Here is a 22,545-nt window from a genome sequence, read left to right on the forward strand (position 1 = left end):
TTTAAATTAAGCGCATTCCCGCGCCGAACGTACTGCGCATGCGCCGTTTGAAAAAATATCCCAGGGTGCATTGCTCCAAATGACGTCGCAAGGACATCATTGGTTTCGACGTGAAAGTAAATGGCGTCCAGCCCCATTCACAGACGACTTACGCAAACAACGTAAATTTATAAATTTCGACGCGGGAACGACGGCCATACTTAACATTGGTTGCCCCTCATATAGCAGGGGCAACTTTACGGCGGAAAAACCTAACGTAAACGTCGTAATTTCACTGCGTCGGCCGCGCGTACGTTCGGGAATTCGCGTATCTAGCTAATTTGCATACTCGACGGGGAAAACGGAGGCGACACCCAGCGGACAAAAAAATTGCATTTAAGATCCGACGGCGTAAGAGCATCTAATGGATATCTAAGAATCAGTCGCATAGATACGACGGCCCAGATTAGGACTTACGACGGCGTACATGGCGTTGCATCATCGTAAGCCCTTTGAGAATCTGGGCCGATGTGTTTAACTATTTTTCATTGGTTGTCATAGATGCTTCAACCACCTGTTTAGCTGTAAGGGTAGCTTCATAATACCTCCTACAAAAATAAACAGAAAGATGAAGATTGACTTAAAGTGGAGTTCCACCCATTTTTTTATGTTTGTCTGTGCTGCATGCTCTAATCTCATAGTGTTCAGAATGGACAATTTTTATTTAATTTGTTGCTTGTAAATACCTTTATTTTGTAGTCCTTCATTACTTCCTCCTCCTTATTTGCCTAGGCTATTTGCAAGGGTTTCTGGGATAGGCATCATGTTTCCCAGTAGTCCTTGCAAACCTGACTGAAACCTATTACATTGCTTGTGCACTGAGCATGTGCGAGATATGCAAAGCTGAAATCCAGGAAGTCATACAGTCTGGCTTCATGATGCCCACACTTAAGATGGCCACGGTCTATTTCTAGATTATAAACTATCTAAATGCTGTAACAACCTAACAAAGCGGACCTCAGTTTACAGACTAACTTTACTAGAATACATTAAGCTTGTGTATTACAGGGGTATTTATATTTAAAAAGTGAAATTGTGGGTGGAACTCCCCTTTTAAAATAGCAAATGACATTTCTTATATTTTGATTTTTGTTTTGTTTTAACTATAGGGAATTGACCAGTTTGGTCCTCCAATGATTGTCCATTTTCGAGTGCAATATTATGTTGAAAATGGGAGACTGATAAGGTAAGATTTTCATTAGGTTTGTTCTCGTAGTGCCATCCCCAGATTGTTTAAAGCTTAAAGTGAACCTGTGATTTGCTTGTAACCCCCAGTTAATCATTTACTAAGCACGGAGTGTCAGCCCCAGAGACCAGCGCTTTGCTTTTATTTTTCTTTAAAAACCCGGTTTTCGATGTACTCCTCCTCGGTGCCGCCCCCTCAGTAGCAGTCTCTCTAAAAATGCTGCAAACACAGACAAGCATCTGTTGATCCTGCCAGAAACGTCTTGTTTGGACAACACTGCCTCTGCTGCATTAACATTTCAAGCAGTGTTGTCAGCCCAGCCCACTGGATTACAGAACTGTATCCCCATCTTATCTCTGTAACCTATGGAGGTGGTGTTGTATAGTCCAGTAGAGGAGGATTCAGATGGGAAAATCAGTTGATAGATAAAAGGAAAAATCGCCTGGAAAGAGAAAAGACTGGCCTTGCACTGATGTTTTGGGGCCTTTTTTCAGCTAAATTCCTCCATCCATGCTACACAGGGCAGATGGACAAATTCCCCTGTTGGGCAACTGCATTTTAACCGCTGCTGCCAGTGGCTGTCGGAAAAACACCCGAACAGTGGCCACATCTTATTGGATGCAGCTACCGTTCAACTGACAGTTTTCTGCCCCAAAGAATGTGCAGTGGAAGGGGGCCACCAGGGCCATCCATGGAGCAAATTTTGCACAGTGTATGGCCACGTTCATACAACCACCACATCTAAGAACTGAACTGGTACACAGTGATATTTCAAAATGTTGCTGCTGGGTTCTACCACACATTACATTTATAAAAAGACATTCAGGATTTACACTGAAGAGGGTACAACATTCACATGGGGCCAGGATTCATAAGCTACTGCAGCCTTCGTTAAAGGGGTTGTAAAGGTTTTTTTTCTAAATAGGTTCCTTTTTAAACTAGTGCATTGTTGGTTCACTTACCTTTTCCTTCCATTTCCCTTCTAAGGCCCAGATTCACAAAGCACTTACGCCGACATATAACGCGTTACGCCGGCGTAAGTGCAAATGTGCGCCGGCGTATGTGTGCGCCAGACCCACAAACCAACACGCGCCCAAAAACAGGCTACACCCAGCCGGTGTATCTTGCACACGCCGGCGTAGGGTGGGCGCACATATGGGCTGGGCGCATGGTGCCGCTTCCATTGATTAGCCATTCAAACATGCAAATTAGGGAAATACGCCGATTCAAGAACGTGCCTGTGCCCGGCGCATGGTATGCGAGATGCACGTAAGTGGTACGTCCGGCATAAAGTTATTCCCCCATACATGAGGTGCAACCCGGCAACAGACATGCACAGGTCTGCACCAGGGAACACAAGCCGGCGTATTGGGCGTATTGTGCGTTGGACGTGTGTCTGACTGGGCCTACGTTATGTTCACGGCGTACGTGGTGATCCGACGTATATTAGTTGTGCCGGCGTGGTTGTGAGCAGGCGCAGGGAGGTGCTGTGTATGCGTCCATGTCACGGCGCATGCGAAGTTCGTGATACGTACCTGTCTGGCGCTCGGCCCATCATTTGCATGGGGTCACGCCTCATTTGCATGGGTTCACGCCCACTTCCGCCGACGTGCGCCTTCAAAACCCACACCACGCTGGCGCAGCGTTGGGAGCACTGGCTTGCTGAATGCAATGCTTGCCTCTCTGCGCTGCGTTGGCGTAGCCTACAGTGTTTGCTCTACGGCGGCATAATGTGCGTCTTGCTCTCTGTGAATCTGGGCCTAAATGGGTTTTTTTTTCTTTGTCTGAATTTCTCACTTCCTGTTTCTCCTCAGTAAGCTTGCCCCCATCATCCATGGGGGGTTAGTCAGCCAGAACAGCTTACTGAGGAGGAACAGGAAGTGAGAAATGCAGTCAAAGAAAACAAAGAGAAAAAAAAACATTTAGAAGGGAAATCAAAGGAAAAGGTAAGTGACCCAACAATGCACTAGCTTAAAGGAACCTATTTAGAAAATAAAAAACGAACCTTTACAACCCCTTTAAACAGAACTGGCAAGGCCTACGTGGCAATATCTTATACAGTATGTGTGAATTCCACATTTCCACATCTGCTCATGGAAAAAAGAAATGAAGTCTTTCAGATGTGTAATGTATTTATCTAAACATACATCAGTTCTGGGCCCTCTGTGGCCCCCTTAGAACATGACATGGCTCCCCGGGACTGGCCTGCAGATGTGTCCTGGGTGGGGCCCAGCCCTAATCCCCTATTTTGCTATTCATTTCCCAGCCTAAGCAAACATCTGGCTTTCATCGAATAAATAGAATATGCTTGGCTGGGAAAACAGAGTAACAGAACTCCGGGGGAGAGAGATGAAAAGATACCGGGACTTTATTCATCAGAACGGGACACAAAGAAGTTATCGACATGGACCCATAGCAACCAGATGGCAATAAGCACTATGGTGTAGACCAATTTTGGGCAATTTTTTTATTTTATTTTCCCGAGAGGTTAAAAAAACATACATTTGAGACATTGGTACTCCCCTGCTCTCCAGCGCTGCCCCCTGCAGTAATCCCTTTCAACCACACCAGCCTCTTGCAATGAATGATCCCCATCATTTTATTGTATGGAGAATTCTAGTATTATGTGTTTGGGTCCTTGGATCTTGGCACAGAGTTTGCACGTGCACGTTGGTTTCCTTAAGTGTCTACCCACACTCCAAACACATGCTGGTAGGTTAAAGAAGAATTCCAGGTATGGATATTTTGACATTGGCTCAGCTTTGACCAGGGCCGATCCTAGGGTCACAGACGCCTGGGTGCAGAAATATTTCTGGCGCCCCCACATGGGCATGGTCATCTTACCACCGCCCCTTTACAAATGTTTCTATAGCAACGATTCAAACACAGAGATGCTCCCCTAACACGGACAGGGAGAACACTTCAGGCACGGACCACCCCCCAGCGACGCCACTGCACGGCTGGTCTCTCTCCACACAGACAGCCACTGCTTCGCTCTCCTCCTTTGACAGGAGGAGGGAGGGGGGATGGGCTTGGGCAGGAAACAGACAAGGAGAGGAGGAGGGAGGGGAGCACTCTGGCGCTTCAGTGCCCCCACCTATGTGGCGCCTGGGTGCACTGCACCCCACGCACCTGCCTAGGATCAGCCCTGGCTTTGACCAATCTATACCATACCTGGAGGATCTCTTCAGCCCCAGAAGAATTTACCCCCTTCCTGACCAGAGCACTTTTTGCGATTCGGCACTGCGATGTTGCACCCAAACAAAATTGACGTTCTTTTCTTTTTCCCACAAATAGAGCTTTCTTTTGGTGGTATTTGATCACCTCTGCGGTTTTTCTTTTTTGCGCTATAAACCGAAAAAGACCAACAATTTTGATTATAGTAAATATCCCAAGAAAATATATAAAAAAACACAATTTTTTTCCTAAGTTTAGGCCGATGTGTATTCTACATATTTTTGGTAAAAAAAATCTCAAGAGTAAATTGATTGGTTTGCACAAAAGTTATAGCGTTTACAAAATAGGGGATAGATTTATGGCATTTTTTTTCATAATTTTTTTTTTTTTTTTTTTTATTATTAGGCGGCGGCAATTTTTATTGTAACTGCGACACATCGGACACTTTTGGGACCATTGTCATTTATACCGCGATCAGTGCTATGAAAGATGCACTGATTACTGTGTAAATAACGCTGGCAGGGAAGGGGGTAAACGCTAGGGAGCGATCAAGGGTTTAAGTGTGTCCTATGGAGTGATTCTAACTGCAGGGGGATGGGCTACCACTGGCATGACAGCAATCACTGCTCCCGATGACTTCATTTACATCGGGTCAAGACGTATTAACATAAAACACGCCCACAACTTAGTGATTTGAATTACGCGCCCTTACGCCGACACATTTACACTACGCTGCCGTAACTTACGGCGCAAATTCTTTGTGGATACGGGAAATACGCTGTAAGTTACCGCGACGTATTGTATCTGAGATACACTACGCCAGACGTAAAAATGCGCGGTGCTACGTGGATCTGGCCCATTCTGTGCAGATGGTACGAAATTAAATGTTCTTCTATTCCCTCTACAGGTCAAATGTTCATTCATAAGTGTTTTGAGAAAATACCACATTATGATAATTGGATAGAGCGGAAGATCGTAGGAACTGGGCATTTATGTTATTATTTTCTGTCGTTATGCAGCGATAGGACGGCACGGTACTATTACTATTGGCACCTGCGGAAACAAACCCTTCTCTCCCAGAGCACCGCGAGGGAAGAGGCCTACTTCCTACTGGCCTCCTATGCCCTCCAGGCTGACCTGGGCAACTTCAAGAAGAACAAACACCATGGAAAATACTTTGACCCAGAAGCCTATTTTCCTCCTTGGGTAAGATGGAGTTTTTTGATTTTCATTGCTGCTGTTAGTTTATTTAATATTGTAGTTTGTTTTGTTTTGTTTTTTGTTTGTTTTTTTAGAATAACCCCAAGCTTACAATACGTGTTGGCTTATTGATGAACATTGGTATCATTGTAGCACAAATGCTCAGACCATATAGCAGCTTTAATATGCAGTGGCTAACTTGATACAAACTCTGTAGCTAATGACCATCGAGTTTTATTTTTTGCGCTTTTAAACAAAAAAGGAGCGACAATTTTGAAAAAAAAACAATATTTTTTTACTTTTTGCAATAATAAATATCCCCAACGAAATATATTTTTCCTCAGTTTAGGCCGATATGTATTCTTCTACATATATTTGGTTAAAAAAAATTGCAATAAGCTTTTATTGATTGGTTTGCGCAAAAGTTATAGGGGCAGATCCACAAAAGTATTACGCCGGCGTATCTCTTGATACGCCGCGTAATTTTAAATTTTGCGCGTCATATCTTTGTTTTATATCTTCAAAACAAGATACGACGGCATCTCCGCTCGATCCGACAGGCGTACGTCTTAGTACACCATCGATCTAAGATGCAATTTTTCGGCGGCCGCTAGGTGGCGTTTCCGTCGAACTCTGTGTCGAGTATGCAAATTAGCTAGTTACAGCGATCCACGAACGTACGTCCGGCGGCGCATTTTTTTACATCGTTTGTGTTCGGCTTTTTTCAGCGTATAGTTAAAGCTGCTATATGGTGGCGTACTTAATGTTTAAGTATGGCCGTCGTTCCCGCCTCGCATTTTGATTTTTTTTACGTCGTTTGCGTAAGTCGTTCGTGAATAGGGATTTGCGTAGAATGACATCACCGTCGTGAGCATTGGCTTGTTCCGGGTTAATTTCGAGCATGCGCACTGGGATATCCCCACGGACGGCGCATGCGCAGTTAAAAAAAAAAATGTTGTTTACGTCGGGTCACGACATATTTACATAAAACACGCCCCCATCACAGAGATTTGAATGGTGCGCCATTACACCGCCAAAGATACAGTACGCCGCCATAACTTACGGCGCGAATTCTTTGAGGATTCGAAAAAAAATAAGTTACGGCGGCGTAGTGTATCTTAGATACGCTGCGCCTGGCGTATTATTGCGCGAGGGTACGTGGATCTGCCACATAGTGTCTACAAAATAGGGGATAGATTTACGGTGTATGTGTGTGTGTGTGTGTGTGTATGTATATATATATATATATATATATATATATATATATATATATATATATATATATATATATATATATATATATATATATATATATATATATATATATATATATATATATATATATATATATATATATATATATATATATATATATATATATATATATATATATATGTTTTTTGGGGGGGTTTATATATATATATATATATATATATATATATATATATATATATATATATATATATATATATATATATATATATATATATATATATATATATATATATATATATATATATAATATTTTTTTTTTTTTTTTTTTTTTTTTTTTTACTAGTAATGGCGGCGATCTTTTATCGAGACTGTGACATTTTGGCGGACACATCGGACTCTCTTGACACTATTTTTGGACCATTGTCATTTATACAGCAATCAGTGCTATAAATAGCCACTGGTTACTGTACAAATGACACTGACAGGGAAGGGGTTAAACACTAGGGGGTGATCAAGGGTTTAAGTGTGTCCTAGGGAGTGATTCTAACTGCGGGGGGGATGGGCTACCACTGGCATGACAACGATCACTGCTCCCAATGACAGGGAGCAGTAGATTCCTGTCATGTCACTAGGCAGAACAGGGAAATGCCCTGTTTACGTAGGCATCTTCCCGTTCTGCCTCTCCTCACCGCAATCGCGGGCCGCCTGTGAACATCCAGTTCGCGGGCACATTCCCGAGGCGGGCGCCGTCGGCAATTTCAAAGGGACGTACAGGTACGCCCATTTGCCTGCCCATGCCATTCTGCCGACGTATATCGTAACCGTGCTACTCGCAATCCGAGTTTTTGGGGGGGTTTAACACTAACCCTTTCTAACGTGGCATCTCTTTCTCTGTGCGTATCGTATGAGGTCCGGCATAAGCCCGCCTAATTCAAATGTGGATGATGTGGGCGTGTTTTATTTAAATTTAGTGTGACCCCACGTATTTGACGTTTTTTACGAACGCCGCATGCGCCGTTCGTGAAAGAATCCCAGTGCGCATGCTCGAAATTACACCGCAAATCGTCAGTGCTTTAGACGTGAACGTACCTTACGTACAGCCCTATACGCAAACAAGGAAAAAATTTCAAAATTCGATGCGGGAACGACGTCCATACTTAACATTGCGTACGCCTCATATAGCGGGGGTAACTTTACCCCGGAAAAAGCCTAACGTAAACGACTTAAAAAAAATGCGCCGGACATACGTTTCTGAATCGACGTATCTACCCAATTGGCATATTCCTCGCGTAAATCGACGGAAGCGCCACCTGGCGGCCAGGGTAAATATGCAACTAAGATACGACGGATCTTAGCCTAATTTCGGCGTATCTTGCTTTCTGAATACAGAAAGAAGATACGCCGGCGCAGCTTTGAATTTATGCGGCGTATCCATAGATACGCCGGCGTAAATTCTTTCTGAATCTAGCCCATTATGTTTTGCCTTTTTTATAACGGAGTTTTCTGCGCTGATAAAGTAACATTTCCCCTTTAAATCCTGTATGTAAATGTTATTGTGCCCCGCCGGTAATAAACCTCATGAATCTTGCTGGGGGTCGGACAGCCGCGACTGTGACGCAGCGCAGTAAATAAGCACTTGGACAAGATGACAAATTATAATGATGCTGGAGAGCAGCGCATCTGTAAATTCATTATTACAAATGGAAAATTGATCGAGATGCTGATTGCTCGAGTCTCTGCTGGGATGGGAAGGGGAGCGGCATTAATCCAGCTTTATTCCAAGTTTCTGACATATTACGAGGACGCAATGGAAGAATGCAATATACTCGCGGCCATTAACTCCACAAAACTTCATCTTCTACACCGCGGGGAGCCAAGTACTAATCTGCAGATAAGGACGGAACAAAATCAGCTGCATAATGTTCAAAATTATCTGCGCTGCTAGTAAAGAGGACCTGTCATTACGACTGAACTGACAGTATAGGCTGCCCTGGGGACATGTTTTCAAGGAAACCCCTTTGCAATGCCCCTTTCCTTTTGTCTCCAGCTGTGCTTCATAAATTGAAATGTGCTGTTAGAGTTTGCATGTGAATTGCTTGATAAGTGGCTGAGTTTGACGGGCACATCGGCGCTGAGTTTGACGGGCACATCGGCGCTGAGTTTGATGATTTTTTGTTTTTGAAATTGATGGGCCCACTAGCAGCATCTGATGGGGCACAATAGCTGCAATTGATGGGCCCACTGGCAGCATCTGATGGGGCACAATAGCTGCAATTGATGGGGCCCACTGGCAGCATCTGATGGGGCACATTAGCTGCAATTAATGGGGCCCACTGGCAGCATCTGATGGGGCACAATAGCTGCAATTGATGGGGCCCACTGGCAGCATCTGATGGGCTGCAATTGATGGGGTCCACTGGCAGCATCTAATGGGGCACAATAGCTGCAATTGATGGGGCCCACTGGCAGCATCTGATGGGGCACAATAGCTGCAATTGATGGGCTCACTGGCAGCATCTGATGGGCTGCAATTGATGGGGCCCACTGGCAGCATCTGATGGGGCACAATAGCTGCAATTGATGGGGCCCACTGGCAGCATCTGATGGGGCACAATAGCTGCAATTGATTGGCCCACTGGCAGCATCTGATGGGGCACAATAGCTGCAATTGATGGGCCCACTGGCAGCATCTGATGGGCTGCAATTGATGGGGCCCACTGGCAGCATCTAATGGGGCACAATAGCTGCAATTGATGGGCCCACTGGCAGCATCTGATGGGGCACAATAGCTGCAATTGATGGGGCCCACTGGCAGCATCTAAAGGGGGACAGCAGCTGCAATTGATGGGGCCCACTGGCAGCATCTGATGGGGCACAATAGCTGCAATTGATGGGCCCACTGGCAGCATCTGATGGGGCACAATAGCTGCAATTGATGGGGCCCACTGGCAGCATCTGATGGGGCACATTAGCTGCAATTAATGGGGCCCACTGGCAGCATCTGATGGGGCACAATAGCTGCAATTGATGGGGCCCACTGGCAGCATCTGATGGGCTGCAATTGATGGGGTCCACTGGCAGCATCTAATGGGGCACAATAGCTGCAATTGATGGGGCCCACTGGCAGCATCTGATGGGGCACAATAGCTGCAATTGATGGGCTCACTGGCAGCATCTGATGGGCTGCAATTGATGGGGCCCACTGGCAGCATCTGATGGGGCACAATAGCTGCAATTGATGGGGCCCACTGGCAGCATCTGATGGGGCACAATAGCTGCAATTGATTGGCCCACTGGCAGCATCTGATGGGGCACAATAGCTGCAATTGATGGGCCCACTGGCAGCATCTGATGTGCTGCAATTGATGGGGCCCACTGGCAGCATCTAATGGGGCACAATAGCTGCAATTGATGGGGCCCACTGGCAGCATCTGATGGGGCACAATAGCTGCAATTGATGGGCCCACTGGCAGCATCTGATGGGGCACAATAGCTGCAATTGATGGGGCCCACTGGCAGCATCTGATGGGGCACATTAGCTGCAATTAATGGGGCCCACTGGCAGCATCTGATGGGGCACAATAGCTGCAATTGATGGGGCCCACTGGCAGCATCTGATGGGCTGCAATTGATGGGGTCCACTGGCAGCATCTAATGGGGCACAATAGCTGCAATTGATGGGGCCCACTGGCAGCATCTGATGGGGCACAATAGCTGCAATTGATGGGCTCACTGGCAGCATCTGATGGGCTGCAATTGATGGGGCCCACTGGCAGCATCTGATGGGGCACAATAGCTGCAATTGATGGGGCCCACTGGCAGCATCTGATGGGGCACAATAGCTGCAATTGATTGGCCCACTGGCAGCATCTGATGGGGCACAATAGCTGCAATTGATGGGCCCACTGGCAGCATCTGATGTGCTGCAATTGATGGGGCCCACTGGCAGCATCTAATGGGGCACAATAGCTGCAATTGATGGGGCCCACTGGCAGCATCTGATGGGGCACAATAGCTGCAATTGATGGGCCCACTGGCAGCATCTGATGGGGCACAATAGCTGCAATTGATGGGGCCCACTGGCAGCATCTGATGGGGCACATTAGCTGCAATTAATGGGGCCCACTGGCAGCATCTGATGGGGCACAATAGCTGCAATTGATGGGGCCCACTGGCAGCATCTGATGGGCTGCAATTGATGGGGTCCACTGGCAGCATCTAATGGGGCACAATAGCTGCAATTGATGGGGCCCACTGGCAGCATCTGATGGGGCACAATAGCTGCAATTGATGGGCTCACTGGCAGCATCTGATGGGCTGCAATTGATGGGGCCCACTGGCAGCATCTGATGGGGCACAATAGCTGCAATTGATGGGGCCCACTGGCAGCATCTGATGGGGCACAATAGCTGCAATTGATTGGCCCACTGGCAGCATCTGATGGGGCACAATAGCTGCAATTGATGGGCCCACTGGCAGCATCTGATGGGCTGCAATTGATGGGGCCCACTGGCAGCATCTAATGGGGCACAATAGCTGCAATTGATGGGCCCACTGGCAGCATCTGATGGGGCACAATAGCTGCAATTGATGGGGCCCACTGGCAGCATCTAAAGGGGGACAGCAGCTGCAATTGATGGGGCCCACTGGCAGCATCTGATGGGGCACAATAGCTGCAATTGATGGGGCCCACTGGCAGCATCTAAAGGGGGACAGCGGCTGCAATTGATGGGCGTTTTTTTGTTGTTGTTTGTTTGCACCCCCCAAAAATTTTGAGCACCAGCCGCCACTGCAGTATAGAAATAAATTATTTGAGCAGCAGAGAGTCTTGATACACTCCTGTAAACTGGTTTATTTGACTTATTTTTAATGGCCCAGATTCAGTAAGCAATTGCACCTGCGTAACCATAGGTTACGCAGCGCAATTGCTGACTTGCGCCGGCGTAACAAGTTCTCCTGATTCAGAGAACTTGTTACGCCGACTGCAGCCTAAAATCTGCGTGGCATAAGGCTCTTATGCCACGCAGATTTTAGGCTGCATTCTTGCGTTGACCGCTAGGGGGCGCTCCCATTGTGGTCAGCGTATAGTATGCAAATTGCATACTTACGCCGATTCACAATGTTGCACGGGCCCTGCGTACGCAAGGTACAGAGTTTCCATACGGCATCTTTAGCGTAAGGCTGCCCCTTCTAATAGTAGGGGCAGCCAATGCTAAAGTATAGCCGCCGTTCCCGCGACGTGAAATTTGAATTTCACGTCGTTTGCGTAAGTGATTCGTGAATGGCGCTGGACGCCATTCACGTTCACTTTGAAGCAAATGACGTCCTTGCGACGTCATTTGCCGCAATGCACGTCGGGAAACTTTCCCGACGGAGCATGCGCTCTGCGCGGGAGCGCGCCTAATTTAAATGATTCCCGCCCCCGGCGGGATCATTTACATTGCGCGCGCTTACTGCTCCGTGAATCGAGGGCAGCGCAAAATATTTGCGTGGGCGCAGGGCAAAATCGTTGCCCTGCGCCTCCGCAAATATAGCGCAGATCTCTTTTGAATCTGGGCCTATGTATAGTCCACCAGCAACAGAGGAGGATAAAGCTTTTATGAGTCTTGGTAAACCCCTCCATGCTGATATACTTATTGTACTGTATGTACAGTACACCAGTCCAGGCTCAACGAAGAAATAATATATATTCTATCTGAGCAGCAGAGATTCTTGATACACCCCTATAAACATATATACTTGCATAGTATGTACACTTCACCACCGGGCCGCCATCAGGAATTATGGGGCCCCTTACACAGCTTCAGGCATGGGCCGCCTGAAATTGAGAAGCGGGGAGGGCTGCCGCGAACTGAGAAGCGGGAGGGTCCTTTACTAAAAATATAAGAAATAAAGAAAATATATATATATATATATATATATATATATATATATATATATATATATAATACATAAAAAAAAAAAAGGGGGGTTGCCATCTGGGGCCTGCCTGTACCCCCTTGATGGCGGCCCTGCTTAGAGCCTCATTTCCCGGCTGTTGGACATCCAGTATCATCTGGGGGGGGTAAATATAAGCAGATTAAGCTGCAGCCAAATGTTTTTAGTGCCTTCCCTGGAGCTGTATCCTTCTTTCATTGCATTGCTCATTGCATTGTTTTCTTCTACAGATAATTAAGAAGCGAGGGAAAGATTACATCCTCAAGCACATTCCTAATATTCACCGCGACCAATTTGCACTGTCGGTGTCGGAAGCACAACTGATGTATATAAAAGAAGCCGCAAGACTCGACGACCTCTGCGTCCATTACTACAGGTTATACAAGGTGAGAAGGCAGAGGGAGGATATGAAGTGTAAGCTGTTTGCCCCAGCCATGTAAATCCAAATACTAAAATCTTGAAGCTCAAATATATTAGGCCCCATACACACTGACACGCAACATCCAGCATCATGTATGTGTGTTTTTTTGTGCAAGGGTCTCCAAACTTTTTAAACAAAGGGCCAGTTTACTATCCTTCAGACTCTGCAGGGGGCCGGACTGTGCCCAGTGAGTAAAAAATGCCCCAACGTCCATGGGAGTAAACTATGCCTCATCATTGCTTTTAGTGGGAGCAATCATGACCCAATGCTGCGGTCAGGGGGAGGAATAGTGCCCCATCATTGGTGTCAGGGGGAGGAATAGTGCCCGGTCATTGGTGTCAGTGGGAGGAATAGTCCCCCATCATTGGTGTCAGTGGGAGGAATAGTGCCCGGTCATTGGTGTAAGTGGGAGGAATAATGTCTTCATTGGTGTCAGGGGGAGGAATATTCCCCGGTCATTGGTGTCAGGGGGAGGAATATTCCCCGGTCATTGGTGTCAGTGGGAGGAATAGTGCCCGGTCATTGGTGTCAGCGGGAGGAATAATGTCTTCATTGGTGTCAGGGGGAGGAATATTCCCCGGTCATTGGTGTCAGTGGGAGGAATCGTGTCCCATTGTTGGTGTCAGGGGGAGGAATAGTGCCCGGTCATTGGTGTCAGTGGGAGGAATAGTGCCCCATCTTTGGTGTCAGTGGGAGGAATAGTCCCCTATTACTGTTGTTGTTGTTTGCTCTGCCCCCCCCCCCCACTGCCTGAGACCAACCCACTGCTTGCATCAGGAATTGGGACTCTTGAGAGTAATACTGAGGCCTGATGCTGTCATGTTTTAAGGTTGCCATGTGCAGCACCCTGCTGGCCCCTCCCACTATCGGTAATTTGCCTGCATTGCATAGAGAAGCACAGACACCCAGGGATGACATCACTGGATCCTAAATGGGGTATGTAATGAAAATGGAAAGATTTTGTTTAAACACATCATTAGCATGTTGATGAGGGAAGAACCAGGGAAGGCAAAAGGAGATCTATTAACACTGGAATACTCAGAATCTGGTGCAGCTGTGCATGGTAGCCAATCCGCTTCTAACCTCAACGTGTTCAATTAAGCTTTGTCAATAAAGCCTGGAAGCTGATTGGTTTCTATGGGGAGCTGCACCAGATTGTACACTCTCCAGTTTTAGTAAACGCCGCCAAAAAAAATTATAAAATAAAGAGTTTAAGCAGATTCAACTTCAGCACTAATCATTTTATATTTGGTTTGAAATTTTCAGGATAAAAGGGAGGTAGAAGCTTCATTGCTCCTTGGACTAACCCTGCGAGGGATCCAGGTCTTCCAGGTTGGTGTTTTATTAATGAATCGGAGCAATCATGATGAATCGTTATTTAATTATCGTTTATCACAGCCAGACACTGTACTTGTATCATGGCTTGTGGTGTTGGTGCATCCATGGGTCTGCCTAATTGGCTGATTCCTTCGGGGTGTGTAAGCCTATTTTGGATGGGTTCTCAGCATGCATGAATAGTAAATGACTGCCCCATGTGTATACTGTATATCATATATTCTCTATCTATCTATCTATCTATCTATCTATCGGAAAAAAATTATATATATATATATATATATATATATATATATATATATATATATATATATATATATATATATATATATATATATATATATATATATATATTACGTTTTGGGTTTCTTTGTGTAAGAGGTTTCTCCTTTTTTTATACAGAGTTCAGGAGATGAAAAGCAGCTGCTATACGACTTCCCCTGGACCAATGTAGGGAAGCTGGTGTTTGTGGTAAGTGGTTACCATAAAAAAACAGGAAGGGTCTGGGTGGGAGACAGAATTTCTGAATTGTACATTCAATACATTTATGTATGATTTCCTTCTCGAAATGTAATCACTGTGTCCAACAAAAATGGCATTATGCGGAAAACAAACCACAGGCAGGCGCCAAGTATGGCAGGATTATCCCTCTTAAGAACTTAATGAGGAGTTAAATGCTCCAAGATTTAGAAGTGAGAGTGGAATTAGCTACTGGTTTGGACCATGTTAAAGTGCATTGTATCTATGAACATTAATGGTGCATATTTTTTAGTGGAAAAATATTGTTTTAACACTCACTGACCTCTCTAGCTGCATGCACTGTGCAGTAATTCATCCTCTAAAACAGGCATTTTTAACCAGGGTTCCATTAAAGCCTAGTGTTCCTGCAAGGGCTGCTGGGGGTTCCTTGAGCTGAGGTTGAGTGACCACCTATCTGATGGTATGTTTATAGTTCTTCTGCAAATGCCAGTTGGCAGAGCCAGCAGCATGACACCAGTGATCTTTTTAGCTGGGGGGGGGGGGGTTTATCAGGCATTCTTTAAGACCTGAATATTATTTCAAGGGTTCCTGATCTAAAAAGTTTGAGAAAGGCAGCTCTAGGATCACAGCAGAGACTAATTTGCACTAGTGTATGGCTACATTGCGAATGTTTTTTGCGCATTATCCAATTCAAATGTTATGCCGCATACACACGTCAGAATTTCCGATGGAAAAAGTCAGATGGGAGCTTTCCATAGGAAATATGTGTTTGCCCCATCTGACTTTTTCCGTCAATTTCCGACTAACTTTAGATAGAGAGCAGGTTCTCTATTTTTCTGTTGAAAATTCAGACGTAGTTTTGCCCGGTCAGAAGTCTGACGAAACACATTGGGCCGTAACTTCTTGTTTAACTTGCCTTCTGTTACTGAAAATACGTGGCGGCCATCTTTAATGTGGGAGAACAATGGTTTTCTAAGTCAAACGCTGCTTATTATGTAAGTGCATTTCTTTTATATTCCAAGTAAACAATAAACATTATATTTCACTATATGGGATTCCTTTCCTTCTTCCCTACTGTCTGAATATTGAACACCTTTCCTAATTTAAGCCAGGCTAACTATGACAGCCGGGTGCAGTTGAGGGTTATTTTTGAGTATCACAGGTGTATTTCACCCAGCATTTCCGTTATCTTGAAGTTAATATTTTTTTCACGGATAAACTGGTACATAGCACAGGTATTCCATTTTTGATATCTATTTAGACATAACACACAAGTTGATTACTAAAGCAATAGAGGTCAATCACTTAGCAAAGTGAATGTTCACTTTTTTACACATTTAGTAGGTGAACAGTCTTTACTAAATAGATACTAATGAGTCACTTGAGATCATTTATCTGCAGCTTGTTTCTATAATTTCTTCAGGGCAAAAAGTTTGAGATCTTACCAGACGGCTTACCCTCAGCCAGAAAACTGACGTACTATACCGGTTGCTCCATGCGCTCACGGCATCTCCTTCAGCTATTGAGTAACAGTCACCAACTCTACATGAAACTCCAACCAGTACTGCGGCAAGTTCGACTGCTGGAAGAAAACGAAGGTGGGTAATGTTTGACTGTCCCAGAGCAAAATACTTCTGAAAGGTTCATGTTTTTGTATTTTTAAGACCAGAGTTTCTCACCTGGGGTTCAGTGGAATTCTAGGGTTCTGAGGTCTACAGAAGGTGCCACAGGGGTTCCACCGTTGGCCACCATTGCAGTGGATATGCCCTCACACCTACTTTATTAGGTACACCTTGCTAGTACCAGGTTGGAACCTCTTTTTGCCTTCAGAACTGCCTTAATTCTTCATGGCATAGATTCAACAAGGTGTTGGAAACATTCCTCAGATTTTGGTCCATAGTGACATGATAGCATCACACAGTTGCTGCAGATTTGTCTGCTGCACATCCATGATGTGATTTTCCCATTCCACCACATCCCAAAGGTGCTCTATTGGATTGAGATCTGGTGACTGTGGAGGCCATTGGAGTACAGTGACCTCCTTGTCCAGTGGTGAGATGATTGGAGCTCTATGACATGGTGCATTATCCTGCTGGAAGGAACCATCAGAAGATGGGTACATTGTAGTCATCAAGGGATGGACATGGTCAGCAAAAATACTCAGGTAGGCCGTGGGGTTTAAATGATGTTAAATTGGTGCTAAGGGGTCCAAAGTGTGCCAGAAAATATCCCACACACGATTACACCACCACCAATCTCTGGCAGGGTCAATTTTTTTTGTTTTTTTATGTAAATTCTCACCCTACCACCTGAATGTCACAGCTGAAATCAAGACTCAGACCAGGGAAACGCTTTTCCAGTCTTCTATTGTCCAATTTTTGGCGAGCCTGTGTGAATTGTAGATTTGATTTGTTGTGTGTCCAGAGATGGTATTCTGCATACCTTGGATGTAACGAGTGGTTATTTGAGAAACTGTTGCCTTTCTATCATCTCGAACCAGTCTTCCCATTCTCCTCTGACCTCAGTTAGTGTTAAACGTTACTGGATTGTGTTTAATTACTCTTTAACGCTTGTATATTACAGAGAAGAAGTTGTACAGAGAGTCGTATATCAGCGACACTTTGGATCAGGACATGGAGCACCTGGAGAACCGATCCATGAGCAGCGGAGGGAGCACAAAGCTCAGTTGCCTCTGCAGGCGCTCCACGACCAGTCACAGCAGCTCTCTCACCTCAGGGATAGAGGCGGACACAAAAACCAGGGACATTGGAGCAGATGATAGTTTCTCCAGGTCATCACTTCACCACAAACTGAAAACTTGCAGCTCTATGACCAGCCACAGCAGCTCTCGCACGTCTGGGGCTGAGAGTGCAGACAAGGACAGGCTGGATGATGACTCCCAGGATGACGGTAAGTACACTTTGAAAAGTTCAGAGGACTTTCATGCAGTTATTTGTCACACCAAGCAGATGAACTCAAGGAAAATTAAAATTTGCATAATAAAGTGGTGTATGGCAGTGAATTCGTTTTTATTACTATGCCTGATATGCCTGAAAGAGCTCTATGTTAGAGGAGTTGGGATGAGAACACCATGTCTGAAGGAGCAATGGGCTAGGAGACTTGGGGTGAGAACACCATGCCTGAAGATGCAATGGGCTAGGAGACTTGGGGTGAGAACACCATGTCTGAAGGAGCAATGGGCTAGGAGACTTGGGGTGAGAACACCATGTCTGAAGGAGCATTGGGCTAGGAGACTTGGGGTGAGAACACCATATTTGAAGGAGCAATGGGCTAGGAGACTTAGGGTGAGAACACCATGTCTGAAGGAGCAATGGGCTAGGAGACTTAGGGTGAGAACACCATGTCTGAAGGAGCAATGGGTAAGGAGACTTAGGGTGAGAAGACCATGCCTGAAGGAGCTTTAGGTTAGGGGAGCAATGTTGAGCTCACCATACCTAAAGAAGCTTTAGGTTATGATAGGGCGAGCACGCCATGCCTAAAGGAGCTCTAGGTTATTCACACCACTTCTAAAGAAGCTCTAGGATAGGAAAGTTGGGTAGCGCACACCGTGCCTGGAGGAGGTCTAGGTTAGAGGAATTAGGATAAGCACACTATTCCTTGAAGGAACTCAAGGGGGACTTAGAATGAGCACACCATGTCTGAAAGAGCTCTAGGTTAGGATGAGCACACCCTGCCCAAAGAAGCTTCAGGTAAGGGGAGTTAGGTAGAGCTCACATGCCTGAAAAAGCTCTAGGTCAGGATAGTTCAGATGAGTACACTACACCTGAAGACACTTACCCAGGGGCGGACTGACCATAGGGCAGTTCGGGCACGGACCGAGGGCCCGTGACCAGTAGGGGGCCCCATGACAGCTGAGCTTCCCCTTCGATCTACCCGTCAATCACAACTAGCTGACGGGTAGATCGGGTCCTGAATCACTGCGTCCTGCTAAGACTGCAGTGTAAACAGACCTCTTGTGATTCGCTCCTCCGGCCGGCCCCTCCTCCCCTTCCGTCCACCCCAGGTGCTTCTATTTGTCATCACTTGGACGGACGAGAAGAGAGGAGGGGCCGGCGGGGAGGAGCGCATCACGAGAGGTATGTTTACAGCCGCTTCCCGCGCTACTCTGCATCTGAACTGAAGGAAAGCTTGTCCTGACCTGCTGTGTCCCTGTACATGTGCCCAGCATCCTGAACACTGCTTCATACCCTCCTCTCACACTGCTCCATACCCTCCTCTCACACTGCTCCATACCCTCCTCTCACACTGCTCCATACCCTCCTCTCACACTGCCACATACCCTCCTCTCACACTGCCCCATACCTTCCTCTCACACTGCCCCATACCCTGCTCTCACACTGCCCCATACCCTCCTCTCACACTGCCCCATACCCTCCTCTCACACTGCCCCATACCCTCCTCTCACACTGCCCCATACCCTGCTCTCACACTGCCCCATACCCTGCTCTCACACTTCCCCATACCCTGCTTTCACACTGCCCCATACCCTCCTCTCACACTGCTCCATACCCTCCTCTCACACTGCCCCATACCTTCCTCTCACACTGCCCCATTCCCTGCTCTCACACTGCTCCATACCCTCCTCTCACACTGCCACATACCCTCCTCTCACACTGCCCCATACCCTCCTCTCACACTGCCCCATACCCTCCTCTCACACTGCCCCATACCCTGCTCTCACACTGCCCCATACCCTGCTCTCACACTGCCCCATACCCTGCTCTCACACTGCCCCGTACCCTGCTCTCACACTGCTCTGTACCCTCCTCTCACACTGCTCCATACCCTCCTCTCACACTGCCCCATACCTTCCTCTCACACTGCCCCATACCCTGCTCTCACACTGCCCCATACCCTGCTCTCACACTGCCCCATACCCTCCTCTCACACTGCCCCATACCCTGCTCTCACACTGCCCCATACCCTCCTCTCACACTTGCTCCATACCCTCCTCTCACACTGCCCCATACCCTCCTCTCACACTGCCCCATACCCTCCTCTCACACTGCCACATACCCTCCTCTCACACTGCCCCATACCCTCCTCTCACACTGCTCCATACCCTCCTCTCACACTGCCCCATACCCTGCTCTCACACTGCCCCATACCCTGCTCTCACACTGCCCCATACCCTGCTTGCTCTCACACTGCCCCATACCCTGCTTGCTCTCACACTGCCCCATACCCTCCTCTCACACTGCCCCATACCCTCCTCTCACACTGCCCCATACCCTCCTCTTACACTGCCCCATACCCTCCTCTCTCTCTGCCCCATACCCTGCTCTCTCTGCCCCATACCCTGCTCTCTCTTTCTGCCCCATATTCTGCTCTCTCTCTGCCCCATACCCTGCTCTCTCTCTCTCTGCCCCATACCCTGCGCTCTCTCTCCCTCTGCCCCATACCCTGCGCTCTTTCTCCCTCTGCCCCATACCCTGCGCTCTCTCTCTCTCTGCCCCATACCCTGCTCTCTCTCTTTCCCATACCCTGCTATCTGCCCATACCCTGTTCTCTGCCCCATGCCCTGTTATCTGCCAATACTTTGCTCTCTGCCACATGCCCTGATATATGCCCCATGCCCTGATGTCTGCCCATGCCCTGCTCTGTGCCCACATGACCTGCTCTTTGCCTCATATTTTGTGTGCCCCCTTGCCCTGCTATGTGCCCCCTGCCCTGATGTGTGCCCCGTGATATGCCCTACTGTGTGCCCCATGATGTGCTCTACGGTGTGCACCATGATGTGTCCCACTGTGTGCCCAAACCCTACTATATGTCCCACTGTGTGCCCAATTCCCTCCTTTTGGCCCTGTGATGTGTCCTGAGCCCCCATGCCCTGCTGTCTGCTCTGTGCCCCCATGCCCTGCTGTCTACTCCATGCCCCGCTCTGTGACCCCATGCCCTGATGTCTGCCCCATGCCCTTCTCTGTGCCCCCCATGTCCTGATGTCTGCCCCACACCCTGCTCTGTGCCCCAGGCCCAGCTATCTGCTCCCATGTCCCGCTCCATGCCCCTAGGCCCTGCTGTGCCCCCATGATGTGTGTGGGTGTAGCTTGAGTGTGGGCAGGGATACAGGGGGCCCCATGATCTCCTGTTGCCCGGGGGCCCCATGAGTTGTCAGTCCGCCCCTGCACTTACCTGAAGGAGCTATGTTAGAGGAGTAAGGATGAGCACATCATTCCTTGAAAGAGCTCAAAGTTAGGGGAGTTGGGGTGAGCACACCATGTCGCTCTAGGTTAAGAGGAGTTATGATGAGCATACTATACCTGAAGAAGCTCTAGGATTGGAGAGTTAGGATGAGCACGCCATGCCTAAAGGAGCTCTGGCTGGGTTAGAGAAGTTATGATGAGCACACTATATCTGAAGGAGCTCTAGGTTAGGAGAAATGGACTGAGCGCACAGGTACACTTAAATATAAAGTTGCTCCTTCCTTTGCTCCTATAACAGCTTGTACTCTTTTGAGAAAGCATCTAATAGATGTATAAATCTTGTCGGTGAACTTTGTATGCATTCAATCACAGTTTAAGATGAACACTGATGTTGGGCAGTGATGGTTCACAGTTGGCATTCTTCTTTCCCCCTACTGACTTTTGGTTGGGTTGACGCGCGGCGTAATGTTGGTCGTGCTCCCCCATTCCTATCTCGGCAAACTAATTCTGTATGAAGAGAATGATTGGTGCTGAGAATGGAAGAACTTAAATAGATATGACATCTGCAAAATTTGCCTGCCAGGAGTCAAATGAGGAAGCCCTGTGCATGCGATTGCATGCCTCACTCCATGCGGCAGCACTGGGTTCCTGAGCAGTAAGCCATCATGCACCATCCCTGTCACATAGCGATAGCGGAGTGAATCGCATGCTCCTCATATCTCGAAAAACTGGGTATTTCTCTTCACTTTCCTGGCCAAATAGAGCAGCTGGTGAGGAAAAAATGGAAACCTATTCAGATTTGTTGGTTTGCTGTGCATGGGCAATGCTCATATATGCTTTAAAAGGGACCGCAAATTTTATTCTGTAGCAGCGGCGGTGCGTCCACAAAGGGCGCAGGAGCACCGCCCCTCCCCCCTTTCCTGTCACGACTCTAATTACCATAGATAGATTCATGCATTGCATGAATCTATTGTCGCAGCTGATGCCCCCATTCAGGTGCCCAGCCCCTTTTCGAGCGTCGGGCGCCTGAATTACAGCGGCGGGGATGGTTTTTGGAAGCACCTGATTAGAGCAATTGGCTGGCTCTAATAGGCGTCCAAAAATGTGAATAGCGGGTGCAACACTCACTCAGCTGTGTGTTAGCAAAGGGAGAATATTCCGCTTTGCTAACACTGACCCGCCTCTCAGCCAATCAGGTGCACCAGGTCTGTGTTACCTGTGCGTTTGATGGGCACAGTGGCTGCGTTTGATGGGCACAGTGAGGCTGCAATTGGTGGGTTTTATTTTCAGAATTTTTCAGTTTGCGCCCCCCCAAAAAATGAGCACCAGCCACCACTGTTCTGTAGTATTTCTGGACAGGACATCTGCTGTGTATCAGAACATGCTGCCTC

General features: G+C 47.1%; 1 protein-coding gene across 3 annotated transcripts in view; it reads left to right on the top strand.

Moving 5' to 3' along the window:
• FRMD6 (FERM domain containing 6) overlaps positions 1–22,545 on the top strand; it is a 193,995-nt gene that overhangs the window by 164,977 nt on the left and 6,473 nt on the right. For all 3 annotated transcript variants that reach the window (XM_040332677.1, XM_040332678.1, XM_040332676.1), the window contains 7 exons: positions 1,149–1,225; positions 5,422–5,608; positions 12,985–13,140; positions 14,442–14,507; positions 14,913–14,981; positions 16,414–16,588; positions 17,574–17,900. In XM_040332677.1, coding sequence (XP_040188611.1) covers positions 1,149–1,225; positions 5,422–5,608; positions 12,985–13,140; positions 14,442–14,507; positions 14,913–14,981; positions 16,414–16,588; positions 17,574–17,900 — 1,057 coding nt within the window. The remainder of the gene's footprint in view (positions 1–1,148; positions 1,226–5,421; positions 5,609–12,984; positions 13,141–14,441; positions 14,508–14,912; positions 14,982–16,413; positions 16,589–17,573; positions 17,901–22,545) is intronic.

Source organism: Rana temporaria, chromosome 13 (genome assembly GCF_905171775.1).
Source record: "Rana temporaria chromosome 13, aRanTem1.1, whole genome shotgun sequence".
Classification (NCBI taxonomy): Eukaryota; Metazoa; Chordata; class Amphibia; order Anura; family Ranidae; genus Rana; species Rana temporaria.